Source organism: Elephantulus edwardii, unplaced genomic scaffold (genome assembly GCF_000299155.1).
Source record: "Elephantulus edwardii isolate Elephantulus edwardi_28Jun2011 unplaced genomic scaffold, EleEdw1.0 scaffold00200, whole genome shotgun sequence".
NCBI lineage: Eukaryota > Metazoa > Chordata > Mammalia > Macroscelidea > Macroscelididae > Elephantulus > Elephantulus edwardii.
The window spans coordinates 2,667,558-2,687,768 of NW_006399950.1; the positions used below are offsets into that span (position 1 = coordinate 2,667,558).

A 20,211-nucleotide genomic window follows, 5' to 3' on the forward strand; every position below is an offset into this window, starting at 1 on the left:
TAATCATTGTTGGACCTTACCCATTATTACCCTGTCTTTTCAGGTCCCTGCCAGATCCTTCCCACTTCCTTCACTCCCTCCATCCTCCCACCAGATTGTGCAGCCCTGTAGTTTCGCCCCTACTCATCCTCACCCCTCTGCTCTCACCCTCACCCCTTCCCTCCTTGGGTCTCCATACATGTTTTACTCGTTAACTATTTTTACAATAATGGTTTTATGTGGTATTTGTCCTTATGAGATTGAGTTCACTCAGCATAATGCTCTCCCGTCTCTCCCAAGTTATGTAGTATTTTTCGAAATTGCTCCTGTGTGCTACATAGTATTTCATTGTGTGAATGTACCAAAATTTCTCAGTCCATTCGTTTGTGGTTGGACATCTGGGCTGTTGCCATGTTCTTGCGATGGTGGATAATGCTGCTGTGAACATTGGTGTGCAAATATCCATTTGTGTCTCAGCTCTAATTTCCTTGGGATATATTCCTAGTAGTGGAGTAGCAGGGTCATACGGAGCTTCTATGTTCAGCTTTTTGAGGAAATGCCAAACTGCTTTCTAGAGTGGTTGTACCATTTTACAATCCCACCAACAGTGTATGAGAATTCTGATCTCTCCACATCCTCTCCAACATTTACTGCTTGCTGCCCTCCTAAGCTTTGCCACTGCTGCTGGGATGAGATGGTATCTCAGTGTGGTTTCCATTTGTATCTCTCTTATTGCCAGTGATTTTGAGCATTTCTTTTTGTGTCTGTTGGCCATCCAAATGCCTTCCTCTGTGAAAAGTCTCTCTGTATCTTTTGCCTATCTTTTTATTGGATAAATGTCTTTTTCTTATGGAGACCCAGGAGTATTCTTTAAACTTTTGTAATGAGACGCTTGTCAGAGATGGAATCGCCAAATATATTTTTCTAGTTGGTAAGGTTTTTTTCATGCTGTTGGAAAAAGATTTTTATGAACACAGAGATTTAATCTTTAGAAAGTCCCATTTACCACTTTTATCTTCTCCAGATTCTATGTTTCTGGCTGTATTTGTCAGCCTCTTTATACCGTAGTAGACTGGCCTTCTGAGCTTGGTCTCAGTTTGTCTCTTATGAACTTTATGGTTCTAGGCTTTACTGTTAGGTCTCTGATCCACCTTGAGTTGATTTTTGTGTATGGTACGAAATGGGGATCCTGTTCAGCTTTCTGCAGGTAGCAGTCCAGTTTTGGCAGCACCATTTGCTGAAGAGGTTGTCATTTTCCCATTTGATAAGTTTTCCTTGTCGAATATCAGTTGACCATAGATTTGTTAAGTGTTATTGAGTCAAGTGCAACACGTAAGAGACCCTATGAACAAATGATCTGAACCCTGTTCTGTCCTGCGCCATCCTCATGCTTCCTGACACACAAGAGCCCATTGTAGCACTCACCGTGTCAGTCCACCTGGCTGGTGGTCTTCCTCTCCTTCGCTGACCCTCCACCCTTCCCAGCATCGTGTCCCTCTCCAAGGAATAGCTTGCAACATGCCCAAAGTATGTGAGGTGAAGTCTCATCATTCCTGCCTTCAAAGAGCACTCATAGTGGCAGGTAGCTCTGCTGCAATCCCAGATGCACGTGGTTCAAATCCACCAGATGCTCTGCTAGAGGAGGAGGGGCAGCGAGGTTTCTGCAGGTGCCGAGTCACGTCTGCCCGGAGCCCGGAGCTAACCTTGGTCCGTCTGTGTTCTCTGAGGTGGCGGCCGCTCCCTGGTGGTTACCTGTCAAAGGCGCTAACTGGAGGCACCCGGAGGGGCCTGACTCGACGGTTCTGCACAGGTAAGGTAGCCCGATGTCCCCAAACGTGGTCTTTGGGCTATTGAGAGGAACCCAGTGGTTCCATGTCGTCTTTGGAAAGTGTTGGCCATGACTAACCCTAATTTGTTGGTGGGAAAGTAAGATGACATATTCTAATGTTCATACGTTCTGGTGACCTAGTGGGAAGGAATTGAACTACCAACACAGAGGCACACAGTTCAAATCCACCAGCAACTTTGTAGGAGAAGGAGGGACTGTCTTCTCCCGTGGGGTTAACTGCCTCGAAAAACCCACTGGAAAGTCAGCAGTGGGTTGGTTCTGTCCAACTTGGCAGTATACAGCGACAATGTGTATGAAGTCCCAGACACTCCCTTGGTCCTAGAAACCTCTGACTGGGTGACCTCTGTCCTTCCTCGTTTGTCCTGTCAGAGTTGCCTTTCTGAGCTTCCCTCCCTCGTCTCATGCTGACCAGCCTGTGAAATCCCAGGTTGTGTTTAGTCCTTCCAGCCTCTCGTGGGGTCTCTTACCAGCGGGTCATTGTGGCCAGTTGCCCTGTCCTGCCAGGTGACACTGCAGATGCCTGGGCGTTGGGTTTCGCTCACATTACCCTCATTCCTGGGGTGACATACTTTGAGCCACCATCTGATGGAAAAGCCAGAGTGACAAGTCGGTCAGCGAGTCTCCAGGGAACAGGAGAATAATTATCTGCGGCAGAAATAGAGTAGCGTTAGGAGCCCTGAAGGTGGAGGGCACTGGATTGAGGTCTCAAAAACCCAGGAAAGCTGCTCTCCTAACCTGGTTTCTCAGTTTGGAGTTTTGAGCTTCTGTGGTTCACAGTGGTCCTTGTCACTGTCCTCATTGTCACAGAGCAGAAAGGACATGAATCCAGCCCCGCAGAAATGTCTGAGACCTTTCATGCCCAAGTTGGTAGTTTCTGGACTGCATTGGGGACACAGGCGAGCGACAGATGATCTGGAAACAGACTTGAGGGACAAATCCGTGGTCCTCTTGGTCCTGCACATGAACTGGGTCTCCTGAGGTAGACAGAAGAGGAGGGAGGCTGAGGAGGGAAGGAGAGCTGGCTGGTGTGTGCCGTCGTGTTAGAATGAGCCCATAGCGGGACCCTCCAGCTGATTTCCAGAGGCTGTAAATCACGTGGGAGGAGACTGCCTGTTTCTCCCTGGGACTGCTGGTGGATTCAAACTGCCTGCCTTTGGGTTGGCAGTACAGCTCGTTACCCATGAGGCCATCAGAGCTCACTGGGAAAACCTCGAGGAATTGTTTTAATCGTGGAGTTCACACTGTGTCTTCAGAGAACACGCAGTCCTTCCGCGTGCTGGAGCAGTGTTGGGCACGTGCGGAGTTTCTGTAACTGGTGGAAGGATAAATGGCCGTCCAGGTGTCCTTGCTTCGAGGAGCGTAAGGACGCAGAAGGGACGGAGTAGCGGTGCTCCATCCATGTGGGAGGTGAACTAGACATAGAGCCGTGTCGCCCTGTCTGTTTCCACTACAGCGACCTGTGGGCAGAGCAGAGCTGCCTGGAGGCCTGGGCTGTGGTCTCCCTTCCTTTTCCTGCAGAGTGGCTGGTGGGTTCACGGCCCAGTCACTGATCCACTTTGCCAGCAGTACTGGAGTTTAGTGTCACCACGGGCTTGCTGGGTTGTGTATCCCCGACCTGTAAAGCCCCCTCAGTGCTTCCGCTCCCACGTCCTGTCAGGAAAGAGCCTTGGGGTTTGCCCACACCAGACCCGTTGCTGCCACGTTGCCTCAGAGCTGGTCAGCTTCCCAGGCCGTAAACCTTTAGCGAGGAGAATGCCCATCTTTTCTGGAGCAGCGGGTGGGTTTGAACCTCTGACTTTTTCATTAGCAGCCCCGTGTGCCTGGTGCCACCTAGGTTCCTTGGAATCGTCTGGCCGAGGCCGGTGTAGCTGGCTGATCAGTGTGGCACAGGTTGGGGTCTCTGCACGTGTTCAGGTGGAGTGGGGAGCACACAGTGCTCTTTAGGGGCTCACGCTGGTGGTGCAGCAGGCAGGCGCTCACAGCCCAGGCTCTTTGGGAAGGCTCCGGGGATCTGCTCCCGGAATGCGAGCAGCCCCCATGCCCGTGTGAGGGTCACCCTGTGAGAAGCTGCACGGGACCCAGAGTCCACATACTGACCGGCAGTGCTAGGAAGGAGCGGGGGAAGCCGGCTGGACAGAGAGCGGTCACACTCGCACACTCTCAGCAGGACCCCAGCCCGGGGTGTACGGTCCCCTCCTGTCACCCTGCGAGGAGCCTCACCGTCACTGGCCACTGGTGGTTCGGGTGACTCCGCACAGCTGTGGGAGGGCCTGCAGGACGGTGGACCCAGAGCCAGCACTGGAGCATCACTTGGTCCAGGAGTGTGGCGTGGGCTTCGTGAGAATCCACGTCTGAAGCAGAGACCTGCTCCGGTCTGCGTGCTCTGGAGCCAGTCACGGCAGAGACTGTTGGTGGAAGGGGACCTGGCCGGCCTGGCTCTGCTGGGGTGTGCCCAGGTGTCGTGGAGAGAATCGCTGAGATCATCCCGCATGGGGGGTTGTGTTCCCTGTCCCAGCAGTCGCCCCTCATCTCCACTCCCTCTCCCCCCTAGGCTGGACCACCCGGTTCTGCATGTCTCCTGGAACGACGCAGTGGCCTACTGTACGTGGGCAGGGAAGCGGCTGCCCACGGAGGCCGAGTGGGAGTACAGCTGTCGGGGCGGCCTGGAGAACAGGTACTGGGGACTCATGTCTGACGGGGTCAGGACGTTCCGACGTGGCAGGACTGGCTTAGGGCAGTCATCGCTGGGTGCCGTCGGGCGGCTCTGACCCAGTTACCACGTCCAGCAGGGTGAAGTGCTGCCTGGCCCTGCCTGGCCCTGTGCCGTCCACACCGCCTGTGGTGTCCCAGCCCAGTGCTCCGGCCCGTGTGTCTGCGCTCTTCCACCCTGAGGCTGTTGTCTGGGGCTCTGTGTCCGGCCACGCTCCCTGTTTGTGAGGTTTTCAGTGGCCCCTTGCTTCAGAGGCGGGTGGCCAGTCCTTGTTCCTGGCCTTAGTCTGGAAGCTCTGCTGACACATGTCCACCTGGTGTCTGAAAGGCCGGCATGGAACTTCCAGCATCACGGCAACACCCCTCCCCCCAGTACACACCCCACAAGTCTGGCAGACTGAGGAATGGTGTAACGTAGGTCAGAGAGTCCATTTTAAACAGCTTAATAACAACTTCTTTCCTAACTAGGTGGCCTTTGTCTCCATAGTCGCTCAGGAGACCCCAAGGAGTGGGTTGCCAGCCCCTCACGACCCTTGTCTGTGGTCGGCGGGAGCCGGTCAGCACTGGTCGTTATGTGGCGGTCTCCACAGTGGTGTGGCCGGCTGCCTTGCTTTTAGCCTTTTCTTATTTTGGACATCTTCTGAATCAGCAGTTTTTCTCTGCTTTTAGAGCTATCAGATCACATCTTCTAAGAACGTCTCCCTAAAGCAATGCAGGCTTTCTGAAAAAAATACAGGAGTGGTGCTCTGTGGGGTCACGCTCCTGTGTAAGTGTTCAGTGGGGTCTCCTGGTCTCCCGTCCAGACCACTCGCTGCACTGGTGGCTCTCCTGTCAACACACCATGGATTCCAGGCCCCGAGGGGACCATGCTGCTGCCCCTGACATGAGCCAGTGGATGCAAGTTTTAGAAAAGACGCGAATCCTCCTGAAAGCTTTGTTCATCTGGGTCAAGCAGCCTGCCCCCCTGACAGGCTGGTGCCCGTGTCTCCTGTGACAGGCTGTTCCCCTGGGGCAACAAGCTGCAGCCGAGAGGCCAACATTACGCCAACATCTGGCAGGGCCACTTTCCTGTGAGCAACACCGGGGAGGATGGCTTCCGAGGGACCGCGCCCGTGAGTAGTGGCTCCCGAGGGTCAGGCTGGGACGAGGGCACCCTTGTGGACGGCCAGGCTCCCTGCGGCTGGACGGCCCCTCCTGTGGACAGTGGCTCCCACTTTGGATGGGTGTCCCCGCAGTGGATGGGTGACCCTGCTATGGCCAGGTGACCCTCCACATGGACGGGCTGCTCCCCCATGGACGCGTGGCCCCCACTATGGATAGGTAGCGCCTTGTGCATCATCTGCTGTTGCATGGAGTTGACGCCACTGTGGGTCCAGCACTTTTCGCTCTTGTGTTTTCGTCCTGGAAACGGCAGCGTGGAACACACAGCTTTCACCTTGTTAGGAGTGTTTTTTTGAAAGGGAAGTTATGACTTTATTATTCATTTGTTCACGTTTTGTAGCAGTGTAATTACAATTCTATTCCTTCGTTCATATACATTTTGTTTTACAACATTAGTTATAATTGGTCTGTGTAATTAATCAATTACAATGTCTGATTGACTCTGTAAGGTCGAGTCGGTTCAGCTCAGTAAGGTAAGTGCTGTCACGCTCTCACTGGTCGCCGCAGGTTCTGACCAGAGAAGTGACCGACTTGCTTTATGGGGTGCAGCTGGGATTTGAACCACATTGTTCATTTCCAAACGCCATGCTCCTAGCTATCATATTCGTCATCAAATATGTTTCTGGTATATGTTTGTTTATTTTTTACATATGATATTTGAATCATCCTGAAACCATACTTAAAATTTTACTTTTTCCCTCTGTAATATTTTATCCGGACATTTTATCTGTTTCTGACAGTTGTTGAGGGCTGTTGAGTTGGAACTGACCCATAGCTGATCCTCCAACGTTTTTCCAGAGGCAGTAAATCGCACAAGAGGAGATTGCCCGTCCTTTTAGCTCAGAGCTGCTGGTGGTTTTGAACTGCCTACCTTTGGGTTGACAGCATGGTCCTTAGTCACCAAGCCACCAGAGCTCCCTGTCATATGGATAGACCCTAATTTATTTACTCCATTTTCTTAGTTTTGAAAATATTCTGATTTCTTGCTAAACAGTGCAACAGTGAATTCCTTGTACATAAATACTAGCCTCTATCTTGAGTATTTCCTTAGGATAGATTCCCAGCAGTGACATTAATGAGTCAAAGACTCTGTGCTCACAGCCTTCCGTGGTCTAGTTGTTCTCCCGAAAGCCTGTGGTCCCTCCCTCCCTCTCTAGTTTGCTCCACTGGTCTCTGCCAGGATTCTCTGCTGAACTTGAACTAGTGAGGCCATGGTAACCTGTCCTGTCCTCTCAGGACAGAAGTGAGGGATCACATGGCGGTTAAATAGTGTCCTACTGAGTGTGTTGTTGTGCAGAATCACTTTATCTATCTTGTAAGTTGTTGTTGTTTTAAAATGGTTGTTTTTGTTAATTTCACATAAAAAGTTGTTGTTGTTTTTAATATTATTAATTTTTGTGTGTGTGTGTGTGTGTACCATCAGATCAGATCTGATTGGTACAGGAGGAGATTGCCCCTCCTTCTCCAGCAGAGCCTCTGGTGGATTTGAACTGCTCACCTCTGGGATTGCAGTGCAGCTTCTTGACACTAGGCCACAAGAGCTCCCATAAAGAGAGTTTTAAAATGCATTTATATGTGAAGCAATGCATGTTAAGTTTTGACATATTATAAGAGATACTGTGTGGAGGGTGATCAGGGGCTGCCAGCACTTCAGCAGGAATGCCTGCGGTTTGCTGCTGGCACCTTGGCTCTGACTGGTCGGTGACTCGTATGGGTTTATGTAGCACTGCCCCGTGGTGTTTTCTGGGCTGGAATCTTGCAGAGCCTCATTGCAGGCAGGCGTGTCCTCAATGCAGGCCTGTCCTCAGGGACCTGCAGGTGGGTGGATGAGAACAAGAGACATATATTGTTAAAAGATGATGAATGAGGAGAAACACAACTGACTAGAAATGCAAAGGTTGTGGTTTAGGGGGCATGTTTATGTAAAAAACATTAATTGCAGATTCCTTTAATAGAAAGACACTTGTGAGTCTAGGAGTAGCAAGACATTAGTCACCGTGACAAAGGCCATTTATGAAACCCCCCACTGACACTGTATAGAAAGAGCACTTCCTGGAAGGTCAGGAGTGCAGCGGGAACCCGGGCCCCAGCACCGCTGCTGTCCAGGGAGTCCTAGCTGGAGCCCTCACTGCCGCCGGGCTGGAACCGGCTCAGAGCTGACCCTCCAGCAGGTGTCTGAGGGCGCCAGTTGCACAGGAGGAGAGAGCCCATCCTTCTGCTGGGCTGCTGGAGGATTTGAACTGCCGAGAGGAGATCGAAGGTTTGGATCAGCAGTGAGGTGCCTGCGGACCGTGCCTGGATGCTCCTCAACCCCAGAGGGCAGCGGGTGTAGGAGCAGGGATGTGGGCACACAGTGGGCCGCTCACCTGCACGTCCGGGCAGTCCTGAAGGTGGTGGAGCCCCGTGCTGGGCCTGTGCAGGCCTGTTAGTCAGGGGTTCATGTGGGGGAGAGAGCAGGACCCTGGCAGATGCTCCGGGAGATACCGTGGGATCCTGTCCTGCCCTTTCCCCACGTGCTTCCTTCCTTACATGGGCATACTTACTGTGAAAACCCTGGTGGGCAGTTGGGCTGTTGCCTGGTGCTTTCTGCTGGAGGGTTTGGAGCACCGTCACTTTGCAGATCACTGTGCATTTCACAGGCACACGGTTCAGTGGGTGTCGATGCTCTGCAGGTGCTCAGCCCCCACCATGTGTCTGTGGGCTCAGCAGGTGCCTCCTGGGAAACCCTCAGCGGAACCTGCCTGAGGAATTTGAAGTGGATGCCCCGAGGGGAGTGTGTCCAGGGGCCATTCTGAGAAATCAGGTCAGAAGGCAAGAAGAGAGGCCTTGAGGGAGGTCACCTTAGTCTGTGTTGGAGATGAGGCTTCACTGAACCAGTATCTTTAGATTGCGATTGTTTTCATAAGAAGTCTTTGGGTGATGCAGGTGGTTAACTCGGGCTGCTGATCAAAAGGTGAGAGAATCAGGTCCACCTGAGGCCTCTCCCAACCAAGGCCCCACAGTCGGCCTCCAAAAACCAGCGGCTGCAAAGTCTGTAGAAAAGACGTTCCTGAGGGGACAGCTCTCTGGGACATGAAAGGGTCTGAGGGCCCAGCTCTCTGGGATATGTGGATGTCCTGGACTTGGCCTCTTCTAGAACTGTGGGAAGGAGTTGGAGTTTGCTCCCCTGAAGTCCTGAAGCCAAGTGCCTCCTTGTCCTTGTGCTCATGGTTATGCCCCTGCCCTTGCTTCCTGGTCATCCCAGGTTCTTCAGAGAGAGGCGTGTCCCTCTCACTGTGTCTCAGCTTTGTCCACTCTGCCTCCAGGACCACCTGCCCCTTCACGGAGGAACCTTCAGCCAGAGATGGAGCCTTCTTGTCTGCTCCCGGGGCACTTCTTCCTCTCCTCTCGGTTGTCTTCTTTCCTCTTGGGTTTGGCTTTGGTGTGGCCTTTCCCTTCACTCGTCTGGAGGTCTGCTGTGGTGGTATCCCCTTCCTGTCCTCGCTTGTTAGCATGGAGTTCCAGGGCACTGCTGTTTCCATAATGAACGTGGATTATGTGAATCCTTCCACTTTCCAGCCCCTCTAGACTTGTTCCTTTCAGTGGAGGGCTCTGAATTCCCCCAGGTCAGACGCATCCATAGTTTACACACATGTGAAATCTTGGACTGAAGTAGAAGTGATGTGTATTTTACTTATTATTCAGCCCTCCTTTATTACTATAGGGAAAAAAGCATAGATTTACACAAAGATTTTAGAAATTTCATCAGTAACTTGAATTTTTTTTTTTAGTAAAAAATAAGAAAAAGTGTTTGCTTTTGGTTTTGAGAATTTTCATAAGTCCTTAAGGGGAAACTTTTCAATCATGTAAATAACCACACTGCTTGCTTTCCCGTGTGTGAAAGCATCTCTGTCTTCTCAGTCAGTTTAAGAGCCCCTCACACGTGGGTTCTGTGTCGGTGACAGTGTTAGTGGCAGACTCTCTGCCTGCCTCTGAAATGTGATGTTGTTGCTCACTTAAGAGCCTTGCAGGTTGCTGCAGACTTCATAGTGCTTGATAAGGAATCCCCCTTTTCGTTTAAGGACAAATCGATCAGGCACAGAGGGTGAGGTGGAGCCCTGAGCTGGGGACCCTCGATGCTGAAGGCCTTGTGGTAGCAGAGCTCAGGCCTGGTGACAGCACTCGTCCTGGGTGTAAACGTGGTCCTGTTACAGCTCCACCCCACCTCCCACTGTGTGCTGTCAGATGCAGGTTTGAGTGAGAATTGGGTTTAATTCATTATGAAGAATTCTTTGGCTTTCCTGACATGGAATGCAAATCCCCTTTGATGTATAAACTCCTCTCGAGCCCAAAGCCAAGGGAATGCCTCTCCATTTACATTGGCCACATCCTCTTTTGACTGTTGGTGAAAATGAGAGTTCATACTTTGACGTTAGAGCTCTTAGTGTATTTTTGCACCAGGGAGACTCTGTAAGCACGCTGAGTGTTGAGACAGAGCCTGTCCTGTTTGTTTTTAGGTTGACGCCTTTCCTCCCAACGGTTACGGCTTGTACAACATGGTGGGCAACGTGTGGGAGTGGACCTCAGACTGGTGGACCGTCCAGCATTCCGCTGAGGAAATGCTCAACCCGGTGAGTGGCTGCCGGGTGTGTGTCCGGAGAGGACATCCATTCCCGGGAGGCCTCAGCTCTTGTTTCCTCGTGGGTCAAGCTCTGTGCCTTCCGAGCCTCCGTGTAAGTGGGGTGCTTTGGTGTGTGCCCCGAAGGTGCTCCTGGGTAGCCAGGCCGCCTAGGCATCCTCAGTTGGAAGTGTCCACTGTGAATTGATGAAAGCTGATTTACTGGGTAGCTCTTTAAAAGCATTTAATTTCTTTCTGAAGGATATTTGCAAACTTCTGAAATTAATCCAGAAATGCACCCGAAATGACAGTAAGCACATTTATCTTATTTCAGACTGAAATGTTTGCAGGGCAGTGCCGACGATGGACCGAGCAGGAACCGCTTCAGAAATTCCGTCCTCCTTACTTTGGTCAGAGTGGGCTGTGTAAATGACCACGGAGAACTCGTTAGGTGGTGGTGTGGCTATTGGAAGCTGCTCGGTGGGCCTTGCCGTGCGCCTTGTGGGCCGAGGTTGGCTCGGGGAGGTCCTCTTACAGTGTCACTGTGGACACTTCTGTGTAAATGCCGAGCCAGGAAGCAGAATCACTTCATGGTTATTTTTTGAGCCTATCAGATTGTGAAATCTTTTACTTCTATTTTAGTAATCTGACTTAAATGTGTTTGTCTAAGTTGACCTGTTCAGAACTGGGAAAGGTGTTACCTGCAAACCTGTGACAGATATACAGCACCCCGTGCCCCCAGCAGAATGGGTGGAAATGAGAGGCCGGGGCTCATGTGTGCAGGACCTCTGAAGAGAGCGTCTCAAAGAGCTTGTGTTGTGTAACTAGATTGTGGGGGAAATACCATGTAGAAATCCTGTATCGAGCAAAGTAGGTATTCATGACTCAGATACAGGAATATGTATTTAGACCAAAACCACCTAGACAGAGACTGGAGATACTTAATTTGAAATCTTAACCTTTTCAAAAGCACGAAGGGTGTTGGGAAAAGTCATTCTTCAGTCTCTTTCCAGTGGAGGGGACACAGTGCAGCGTAATTGACGTTTTTATGATTTAGATTCTATGCCTCAGTGTTGGGCGCATTTCTGTTTGATGTGTGTGGGGTTTCCCCTCATAGAATAGCAGCATGGAAGCTGCTTGGAATAGTCTCCAGGCACAGACCTTCTTTCTCTGGAACAGATTAAAAAGCTGAGTTCTTTAGAAACTGTCATTTTCTTGTGTTCCCTGGATTTTCTGGCAGGGGTGATGGAAGTGGTGGTCAAAGACAGACTCCTCTCCAAAACGAGAGTCGCCTGATGAGGTTCTGGGTGGGCTTGTGTTAGAGACCATGTTCTCACTGGCCCCGGTCGCTGTTGCATGTGAAGCCAGGATCAGAACTCGTTTGTCTGAATCTGCTTGGATCCTGGCGTCTGCACCTTCGGGGAGGGTGGCGAAGCTGCAGCGTTCTGCCTGGTGAGTCTGTGAGACCATCTGCCCTGGAGCCGAGCTCTCGTTAGCTTTTGGTTTTAGATCTGCTTCCATTTTGTCTCAGGATTTATAGAAAAAGTCCATTTCTTCTTGTTTTCATGGTTCCAGCCTCTAGCCTGGGGTGGCCTTGACATGAATGAAGTTGCCCTCATTTTAGGTTTCTGTTTGTTAAAGTGGCTTTATTTGTTTCCTGAACTGACTGGGGCAAAATTCAGTGGATTGAGGAACTAACCTCCAATCCCTGGAAAATCTGTAATCATCATTCAGGTCTTGCCTGCATCTCCTCCTGCTGGTGGGCTGGCCAGGGTGGCTGTCTTTGAGGTCATCACATCAGTGCCCTGGCCGCCTCCCTTCCTGCAGGCACAGTGCACCAAGGAGCACATGTGAGGACGCCAGTCCTGTTTCAAACTCTCCAGTGGCTTCTTGTTGTCTGAAGAATAAAGTGCAAATTCTTAATATGAATCCTGAGAGCTAAACTAATTTACCCCCTGCTGACCTCTGTAGCTGCACTCTTCTCTTCTTTTCTAAACATTTAATTGTGAAACACTACAGAAAAGTTCCTGAGATAGTATGTCATACATCTGTGTGCCGTCCAGGAAGCTCTGGTGACGCAGTGGCAAGTGCTCGGCTAGCCAAAAGGTGTCGGTTTGAGCCCACGAGCCATTCTTCAGGTGAAAGATGTGGCTGCCTGTTCAGTATCAATTTTAGCTTTGTTATCCCCACGGGGCAGTTCTCTCTGTCCTGCCTGTCACACGGAATTCACTTTGAAGTTTTTGTTACATACTAGTCATTCAGATACAAGAGAGTCACAGTTTATTGTGTTTGTTTTAGCTACCTCTCTTAAAAAGAATAACAGTTTTTGCTAACACTTGATATTTCCAATGATTTTTAAATTTAAGCCATTCTGGTCACTCCATATATAAAAAACAGTGTGGCATCAGGATTGGAGGAAGCTTATCAACCTACGTGATACAGCATTGCTCGGTAAAAGTGAGGAGGATTTGATACATTAGCTGCAGAAAATCAAACACTGGAGCCTTTAATATGGGTTGTATCTCAGTGTCAAGAAAATAAAAATTCTAACCACTGAATGGATAGGCAGCATCGTCGTAGATGGAGAAGAGACTGAACCTATCAAAGGCTTCAACTTAATTTGGATCCACAGTGTTCTTGGAACCAGGAGTCAGGAGATGTATTGCCCTGGGAAAGTGTGTAGTCAGGGACCTCTCCAAATTACTGAGGAGCAGTGATGTTAGTTTGAGGACTAAGGCATGCCTGATTGAGGCCACAGTCTTCTCAGTCACTAGCTATGCATCTGAAAGCTGGACAGTGAACAAGGATGACAGAAGAAAAGCTGATGCCTCTGAGCGTAATGTTGGTGGAGGGCACTGAATGTCTCACGCACTGCCAAAAACCACAGGTCTGTCTTGGAGAAGCTGAAGCGAGATTGCTCCTTGGTGGCAAGGCCGGAGAAGCTTTGTCTTGTGGACATGTTGCTAGGAGAGTCTGTTCCTTGGAGAGGGACTTCATGCTTGGCAAGGTGGAGGGACGATGAAGGAGAGGAAGACCCTCAACCAGGTGGATTGACACAGTGACTGCAGCTCTAGGCTCGAGTGTGTCAGAGATTATGAGGATGGCGCAGAAAAGGAGGGGGTCAGATAACCAGGGGCTCGAGTGTGTCACGGTGTGTGAGGACAGCTCAGGATAGGACAGGGGTCAGATAACCAGGGGCTCGAGTGTGTCAGGGTGTGTGAGGACAGCTCAGGATAACAGGAGTCAGATAACCAGGGGCTCGAGTGTGTCAGGGAGTGTGAGGACAGCTCAGGATAGGACAGGGGTCAGATAACCGGGGGCTCGAGTGTGTCGGTGTGTGAGGACAGCTCAGGATAGGACAGGGGTCAGGTCCTTTGTTCACAGGGTCGCTGTGAGTCATGCTGAACCTGACAGTCCCTAACAGCAGTCACCGTGACGTGACGCCCCGTGGCGGGTTCTCAGCCATTGTGTTTTAAAGTTTCAGTCTGGTACATGTGGGTTTGCTTCTCTTGTCTATTGTTGTCCCTGGGTTTTGGTTAAACATTTTTTGTTTTCTCATCCAGTTGGTTATTTTGGTTGAGTATTGAGCAGCATGTGAAAAAGTGACAGTGTGTTTGTTCTCTGGAAAGGATTTAGCTTTGCGTCTGGAAATGCTCGGCCAGGACCATTGCCTCTTTCCATTAGTTCTGTCCAGTCAGGAATTGAGACGGTTTGAAGCCATGTGTCAGTTCTCTGAGGACTAATCCATGTTACTGTGATTTAGCTGCAAAATCAGGGTGTAGTTTAAATCATCTTCACCTCCTTGGAAGACCCTGAGCTCCCGATTTTCATCTCTTGAGAGTCTACCCGGACTTCTGTTCAGCTTTCAGCCTCCAAGCTGCCCCCGTCTAGTGAACAGAGCTTTGGGGGAGACGAGCCCCATCGAGCTTGCTCCTCCCATTGTTGCTCCGCACAGCGGTGTCAGCCTCCCGACCCCCAGACGCCTGCTTCTCCTGGAGGTTGAGGTTCATGGGGTGTCGGGCTTGCCTGGCCCTTTGATGCCTGCTTCTCCTGGAGGTTGGGGTTCGTGGGAGGTCGGCCTCCTCTGACCCCCAGACGCCTGCTTCTCCTGGAGGTTGGGGTTCGTGGGGGGTCGGCCTCCTCTGACCCCCAGACGCCTGCTTCTCCTGGAGGTTGGGGTTTGTGGGGTGTTGGCCTCCCCTGGCCCCTTGATACCTGCTTCTTTCTCCTGGAGGTTGGGGTTCGTGGGGTGTCGGCCTCCCCTGGCCCCTTGGTGCCTGCTTCTTTCTCCTGGAGGTTGGGGTTCGTGGGGTGTCGGCCTCCCCTGGCCCCTTGATGCCTGCTTCTCTTGGAAGTTGGGGTTCATGGGCCTTCCTTCCTGGGCAGACCGTCTCTTGCCAGGGCCTCATGAAGAGCCTGGTGCTCAGGCGTTGGTCCGATGCTGGGGTGACGTTGTTTCGTGCCTTTGTGTGACAATGTTGAATGGGAAGGAAGGTCCTTTGTGCCTCTGTGCGTCACAGGCTTTGTCCTTGTTTGTACTGTTCTGGGCTCAGGTTGCCGCTGTCTGGTTTGAATATGTGGCTGCTGTGTTGGGTTGCTGACCTTGGGGAGCAAAGAAGAGGGAGGTTCAGCCTGCGCTCTGACACCCTGTTGTTCTCCCTACTTCCCCCTTCTGTTGGCTTGTTACGTGGTTACTCTCGCAATGAGAGACGTACACATTCTTCCTGGCCCCTTAACTCCAGTGGGAACAAAGCAGTGAAGCGTTAAGTACTGCAGTGCTCGTCAGGTCAGCTGTCCAAACCCACCAGCTTGGAGAAACATGAGGCGGTCTGGTGGTGAGCATGACGTACGATGGGCAAGGTCAGCTCTGTGGTTCACAGGTCGCTGCGACTCCGTCCTTTCTTCTTGGAGGGATTAAAACTTTCCAAAACAGTTCGCCCCCAATGGCTGTCCCTGTTGCATGCTGTGTTTGATAAACCTGAGATTGTTGGTTTTGTTTTTGCCAATGTGCAATTTTCAGAACCATTTTTTATGTGATAAAATTTATATAACAAAACCTTGCCATTTCATTTTCTTTTCAGAATACAGTGTTTTATTATGTTTTCAGTGAAGGGTTTACAGAACAGTTGCACTCCCATCCAGCGAGTTCTGTTGGGATGACTCGGTCTCATCAGCTCAGCTCGCTCGTCTCTGACTTGCACAGTGGATCGGGGTTAACTACACCCGGGGTGCTGGGCACAGTCACCATTCAGACGTAACTGTTTTTATATCACCCTTGACGAAAACTCTGTACCCCTAACATACCCTGCCTCTGCCCCCGCCCCGCTCCTGACCACTGTGGATTAACCTGTCTGTGGATTTGCCTTTCCGAGATATTTTACGTTAGTGGTATCGGAATGTATTTGGTCTTCTGCCTCTGACTTGTTTTAGTCTCCACAGCGTGTTCATGATTCATCCATGGGTGCTGGGTTGTATGATGAGACTGTATAATAAAAACCAACCCTGACTGTCATTGAGTCAGAATACACACGTTGCTGCTTCTGTCTGGGCAGGTGGTGATTTCAGAGGGTGTCGGTCACACAGCGAGAGATTGCCCACCTTTCTCCCTCAGGGCAGCTGGTGACCTTTCTCCCTCAGGGCAGCTGGTGGGTTTGAACCATCAGAGGGACTACACCCGTGGGGTTAGCAGCACAGCTCCTGACCCACCAGGCCACCAGAGCTCCACTATCCACGTTTTAGGAAATGCATTCTGTTTCTCAGAACAGCTTTGATTTCATTGGTAAGAAACTGACCAGGTCCCTCTCCCCTGTCCTCCCTGGTAGTTGCTCACACCTGTGGAGTCGGGACTTTGTCCCTGCACCCCTGGCCCTGGTGTGTCATAGAGGTGGGGCCTCTGCCAGTCCCTGCCCGAGGTCTGCATGCATGCCCAGTGCTGGAAGGGCCAGGTGTGCCCACCCTGCAGAGGACATCTGTGTCTTTGAATGACTGGACATGGGCGGTCCACAAGGATGCCTGTGCCAGAAGGGCCAGGCGTGCCAACCCCGCGGAGGGCGTCTGTGTCGTTGAATGATTCAACGTGGGACTTTGACTTGCATTATTTTTTTTTAACATTTTATTTTCAAATAAAACCAAATTCTAGAGCAACTGTAGCGACCTCCGTCAGCTTTCACTAATGCTGACATCTTAGAAATCAGTCAGTTCCATAGGATAGATTCATGGTGACCCAGGTTGGTGACTCGCGTGTCAGGACAGCCGCATTCCATGGTGTTTTGATGCATCAGCATGTGTATAACATGTATACATGTGTGTACATACATACGTACGCCTGAATTCTAAGTTGACTTTGTCCTTGAGAAGGACTGAGAGTGACACCAGCAGAGGAGCAGAGTGTCCAGCGCCTGACCGGTTAGCACCTTTGGTGACACTTGGGGTTCTGTAGCCCTAGGCAGCCCCGTTTTTGAGGTGTCCGCTGCCACTGTCCTCAGGTCTAGTCCCGTGTGGGTTCTTAGATGAGTGGGATGCCAGGACTTCCCACTAGTTAGCTGGAGGACTGTTTGTTTTAGGGAGACTTTAGGGGATATTTTTGGTTTAAGGTTTAAATACTAAATCAGGGAAGTAGTTTTGGGCGTTGGTCCAATCTTGGTGGCTCCAGGAAGTCTGGAGTCCAAGAGAACTTGAGATTCTGTTCTGTATTTTCCCGTTTTGATCAGAATTCGTCTGCAGACTCTTAGATGAACCTGTGAGGTCGTGGTAACCAGGCACCACCAGTCCTCGGCTCAGGACAGAGGGGCACTTGCCACACATCTGCGGTTCTCTCCCTCCAAACCCTCCTTCCTGGTGTCCTGTCAGTGGAGGTCCTGGTTGGGCCTTGAGTACCTGCTTGCTAGCAGTTAGAGACCCCAGACCCTGCACAGTGAACTAGGAGGTGGACCGGGTGCCAGCATGCTCTTAGGTTCATTACTGGGGTGGCCCGAGAAACTATCCCCCTAAACCCAGGCTTAGCTGAAACCTCTGAGCTCTGGTGGTTTCACTGCCATCCTAACGGCACACTGTTTGAACCCAGCAGCTGCTCCGAGGGAGAAAGGTGGACAGTCTCGTCCCAGGCAGTTGAACTGCCTTGGAAAGCCCGCTGGAGAGTCAGTTCCCCAATGGTAAAGGACAACAAGCCTCCAAAGAGGAAATTCTCCCTAAATCCCGTGTGGTGTAGGGTGGAGGGACAGCGCCGGAGAGGAAGAGCCCCGAGGAGCCGGATTGACACTGGCTGGCTCAGGCTGGGACGGGGTTCAGGAGAGCCATCCATGCACAAGGCGCTGGGAGCTGCAGGCCACTGACAGCGCACAACAACAAACATGGTTACTGTCTGCCCTGTCACCTCCTCTTCTTTCTGTCACTACTGTAGACGTGTCTGTGGGCAGTTTCATGTTTTATGAGTTTACAGCTTATTGACAGCAGTTCCAATAACTGGCTTTGCAGTCTACTCTCTTCAGTCACCGGGATCTTTCCCATCTCTATTAACACCCCTTTCATCCATCTTCTTTGTTGTCCCGCCCCCCCCCAGCTAAGAAGCTTTGTTCTCTGTGTGTTGATATGCAAATCCATACAGTATGTGCTCTTCTGTAATCGTCCTATTTCGCTCACTCGCTCCACTCATGCTGCACGTGTAAAGGGTGTAGAGACACCTTTTTGTGCTGAGCGAGTGCCATTCCATTGTGTGTATGTTCCGTGTGCTTGTACATTTCTTTAGCCATTCGTGTGTGGATGGGCATCTTGGTTGTTAAGTCTTGCCTTTGGACACCGTGAATAGTGCTGCAGTGAACTGGATGTCCAGGCTCTTCCTGGGGGGGGGGTCACCTGCCTCCTCCTCCAACTCCTCGTGCAGCCCACCACACATGTCTTGGTGCAGTGTTGGCCAGGCTTCGCCTCAGCCTGCCCTGGTCCGCTCCTGTAAGGCATCACGCTGCTCTCGTCTGGACCTGGCAGAACAATGGATACCACACGCTCATTTCTAAGCTGAGCCTGTGCTCCACCACCCACTTCATTAACTCAGTGAGCACGCCAGGAGAGGGAATTGGGATGGAGGAATGTGGTTGTAAATCATGCCTATCAAGTGACGGAAGGAACAGAACACAGTCAGAGTCACACCTGGGACAATGCGTCTCTCCCAGGAGGCAGGGACGCTGGGTGTGCAGGGGAAGTGCCTGGCTGCTAACGGGAAAGCTGGTGGTTGAACCCGTGAGCTGCTGCTTGGGACAAGGATGTAGCGTCTGGTTCCATACAGATGTGGCCTTGGATGCCCTCTGGTCTGCTCTGTCCTGCAGGGCTGTGGTGAGGAGAGCTGACTCGGTGCAGAGGGCTTCATGTTTGAGTTTTGTTCCTGGAAGATGGACTTCACCTCTCACTGCCATTGTTTGCGATTTCAGGCTTGTGTTTCTTCAGTCAGGAGAGATGAACTGTTCAGAGATAGGAAGAGACGGAAAAGACAAATGGAGCTCAGCTCACTGCATCCTGCCTCATGTTTGGTACTATTACCCAAACTCCTGTTGGCTTGAAAAGAATGAATACTGTTACAGCTATTGTTACTAAGATTGTGGAAATAACTGTTTCTGTCTCACTATAAAATTATCTCCAGAGACAAGGTTACAACTCTTGACTCTTGCTAGGCAGAAAGACAACAGGGCATAAATAATCCTGGACTTTAACCTTTTCTGGGGTGTGGATGCTGCACTCCCTAACCCCTGCTGAGAATTTGCCTCTCACCCCAGCCAGGCTGAATTGGAATCTACATTTTAACAGCTTTTAGGTATAATCAGAATCCCCTGGGGATCTTGTTAAGCTGTAGAGTCTTCCCTCCTTCTCTTCCTCCTTCTTTCAACTTTATTACCTAAATTTTCCAAGATAATTAATGATCATTTCCATAATAAACATCTAATCTGATAAAAATATTTATATCAAAATGTACCATAATGCAAAGATTATTACTGTAACATCAGATTCGGAAAAAAAAATCTAATTAATACATATGGTTTTGTAAAATGTAGCTATTTTATTTAACTAGCAAGAGGTGCTTCAATCTTTTGTAGACAAAATGATCAGTAACGTGTTTGAAAATGTGTTTTATTATGTTTGAAAGTTGTGAGGCACAGATTCTGATCCAGATTGTCTGGAGGAGAAAGATTGTCAGCAGGGGTCAAGCCTCAAAGATCAAGTGCAGCGCCCTGGGGAGGGACAGGGTTGACACCCATGTGGCCTCTGCCGTAATGGACAGCTCGTCCCTGAGACCCCTGACGTCTGCGAGCCTGTGTCCTCTCGCGGACAACTTCCTGAAGAGCAAGCACTCTGGTGCTGCCTGTGCCATTGAGTTACCAGACGTCCTCACGATGGAAGACTCTCCTGTGGAGGCAGCATGTCCACCCGAGCCTTGTGTGGTGTGAACACAGGACTTCCTCCTGTGCTGTGCGTGACACCGTCTCTGACCAGCAGGCTTCCTCCTGGGCCTCGTGTGGTGTGAACACAGGACTTCCTCCTGTGCTGTGCGTGACGCCGTCTCTGATGCTGGAAGCACCTTGTTCTTGCTCATTTAGCTGCACTAAGTTGGTCTTTACAAATCTAGGCTGATGACTTCCTCTCGGCATTCATGGAAGAAATGCCCACCAGATAATAAAAGGCCACCCGAGTTACACATAACATGTTGTTAGGAGGGGCCAGCCCTGGGAAAAGGTCATCCTGCTGGGGAAGGTGGAGGGTCAGTCACAGAAAGGATGCCCCTCAGTGGGCTGGACTGACGTGGTGACCGTACAGTGGGCTGGACTGATGAGGTGACTATACACAGTGGGCTGGAATGACCGTACAGTGGGCTGGCTTGATGCAGTGACTTAGAGTTGGCTGGGCTGACGCAGTGACCGTGCAGTGGGCTGGG

At 50.9% G+C, this 20,211-nt stretch overlaps 1 protein-coding gene across 1 annotated transcript in view; it reads left to right on the forward strand.

The window, feature by feature from the left end:
- SUMF1 (sulfatase modifying factor 1) overlaps positions 1–20,211 on the forward strand; it is a 52,315-nt gene that overhangs the window by 11,947 nt on the left and 20,157 nt on the right. The window contains exons 3-6 of the mRNA XM_006897082.1: positions 1,707–1,789; positions 4,380–4,502; positions 5,535–5,649; positions 10,195–10,308. Of these exons, the coding sequence (XP_006897144.1) occupies positions 1,707–1,789; positions 4,380–4,502; positions 5,535–5,649; positions 10,195–10,308 (435 nt within the window). The remainder of the gene's footprint in view (positions 1–1,706; positions 1,790–4,379; positions 4,503–5,534; positions 5,650–10,194; positions 10,309–20,211) is intronic.